Below are 2500 nucleotides of genomic sequence, written 5' to 3' on the forward strand. Positions count from 1 at the left end.
CCCTCCCCCTCCTTCTGCTGGTCCTGCTCCTCCCCCTCCCCCTCCTTCTGCTGGCATTGTTCCTCCTCCTCCCCCTCCCCATCCTGCTGGCTTTGCTCCTCCTCCCCCTCCCCCTCCTCCACCGCCGTCCGGGAGCTCTGCGGCTAATCATCCACCGCCCCCACCTCTGCCTTCCGGCGGGCTGTCCTCTTCTGCCGACCCTCGCTCGGCTCTCCTGCACCAGATACAGGAAGGCAAGAACCTCAGGGTAAGTTGCTCATCCAAGTTTCTCACAATGCACTTGCATTTTCACTTTCAATCGGAATATATTGTGAATTTTAAGACGAAAGTCCTCAAAAGTCATTGCCTCTCCTTCTGTAATAGAAAGTAGACAGGAATGCAGCCCCCGCCCCCCCGCTTGACAGCCGTGGCCAGCTCTTGGAAGACATCAAGTCTGGTGTGAGGCTGCGCAAGGTAAGCGTCCTTTGGGAAAGTTGATGATTGTTTCCTGCTATGATTTTACATTCATGCGTGTAAATGTCGAGATTTACAATTTTTTGTCGATTTCTTCTCTTAAAGGTATGAATGAAAACGTAGAGATTCTTTAGGATCATTCTGAAAATGTACATGAAATTGTGTGATTAAAAAGCAATTTTGGAGATTTCCCCCGCAAGTGTAATAACGAACCAGTTGGTTTTTGTATGATCATTTTGAAACGTTCATCATTCGTATCCTGAACAATGACACCGAGCGCCCTCTCTCGGACACAGGTGGAGGCGGTCGAAGCGAAGGAGGCGGACCCCAACGTGCCGGCGGGACTCAGCGGGATGGCCCTGGACCTCCACCGCGCGCTGCAGGAGAGGTCCAACTTCATCGCCCTCTCAGACTCCGAGGAATCCTCAGGCGACGACGACGACGACGAGTGGGACGACGATGACTAGGTGGGGCAGCGACGACGACGATGACAACTGAGTGGGGCGAAGACGACGACGACGACGATGACAACTGAGTGGGGCGACGACAACGACGACGACGATGACAACTGAGTGGGGCGACGACGACGACGATGACAACTGAGTGGGGCGACGACAACGACGACGACGATGACAACTGAGTGGGGCGACGACGACGACGATGACAACTGAGTGGGGCGACGACAACGACGACGACGATGACAACTGAGTGGGGAGACGACGACGACGATGACAATTGAGTGGGGCGAAGACGACGACGACGATGACAACTGAGTGGGGCGAAGACGACGACGACGACGATGACAACTGAGTGAGGCGAAGACGACGACGACGACGATGACAACTGAGTGGGGCGAAGACGACGACGACGACGATGACAACTGAGTGGGGCGACGACGCCGACGATGACAACTGAGTGGGGCGACGACAACGACGACGACGATGACAACTGAGTGGGGCGACGACGACGACGATGGCAACTGAGTGGGGCGACGACAACGACGACGACGATGACAACTGAGTGGGGAGACGACGACGACGATGACAATTGAGTGGGGCGAAGACGACGACGACGATGACAACTGAGTGGGGCGAAGACGACGACGACGACGATGACAACTGAGTGGGGCGACGACGACGACGATGACAACTGAGTGGGGCGACGACAACGACGACGACGATGACAACTGAGTGGGGCGACGACGACGACGATGACAACTGAGTGGGGCGACGACAACGACGACGACGATGACAACTGAGTGGGGAGACGACGACGACGATGACAATTGAGTGGGGCGAAGACGACGACGACGATGACAACTGAGTGGGGCGAAGACGACGACGACGACGATGACAACTGAGTGGGGCGAAGACGACGACGACGACGATGACAACTGAGTGGGGCGAAGACGACGACGACGACGATGACAACTGAGTGGGGCGAAGACGACGACGACGACGATGACAACTGAGTGGGGCGAAGACGACGACGACGATGACAACTGAGTGGGGCGAAGACGACGACGACGACGATGACAACTGAGTGGGGCGAAGACGACGACGACGATGACAACTGAGTGGGGCGAAGACGACGACGACGACGATGACAACTGAGTGGGGCGAAGACGACGACGACGACGATGACAATTGAGTGGGGCGAAGACGACGACGACGACGATGACAATTGAGTGGGGCGAAGACGACGACGACGACGATGACAACTGAGTGGGGCGAAGACGACGACGACGATGACAACTGAGTGGGGCGAAGACGACGACGACGACGATGACAACTGAGTGGGGCGAAGACGACGACGACGATGACAATTGAGTGGGGCGAAGACGACGACGACGATGACAACTGAGTGGGGCGAAGACGACGACGACGACGATGACAACTGAGTGGGGCGAAGACGACGACGACGACGATGACAACTGAGTGGGGCGAAGACGACGACGACGATGACAACTGAGTGGGGCGACGACAACAACGACAACGATGACAACTGAGTGGGGCGACGACGACGACGATGACAATTGAGTGGGGCG

The 2500-nt window shown here is 56.8% G+C and overlaps 1 protein-coding gene across 1 annotated transcript in view; it reads left to right on the forward strand.

Annotated features, from left to right (window-relative positions):
- LOC113814824 (actin nucleation-promoting factor WASL-like) overlaps positions 1 to 2500 on the forward strand; it is a 4540-nt gene that overhangs the window by 1519 nt on the left and 521 nt on the right. Inside the window, exons 4-6 of the mRNA XM_070130956.1 lie at positions 1 to 247; positions 364 to 453; positions 750 to 2500. The exon at positions 1 to 247 is cut by the window's left edge and continues 136 nt beyond it; the exon at positions 750 to 2500 is cut by the window's right edge and continues 521 nt beyond it. Coding sequence (XP_069987057.1) covers positions 1 to 247; positions 364 to 453; positions 750 to 920 — 508 coding nt within the window. The 3' untranslated portion in view covers positions 921 to 2500. The remainder of the gene's footprint in view (positions 248 to 363; positions 454 to 749) is intronic.

The sequence above is a fragment of the Penaeus vannamei genome, chromosome 2 (genome assembly GCF_042767895.1).
Source record: "Penaeus vannamei isolate JL-2024 chromosome 2, ASM4276789v1, whole genome shotgun sequence".
Lineage (NCBI taxonomy): Eukaryota > Metazoa > Arthropoda > Malacostraca > Decapoda > Penaeidae > Penaeus > Penaeus vannamei.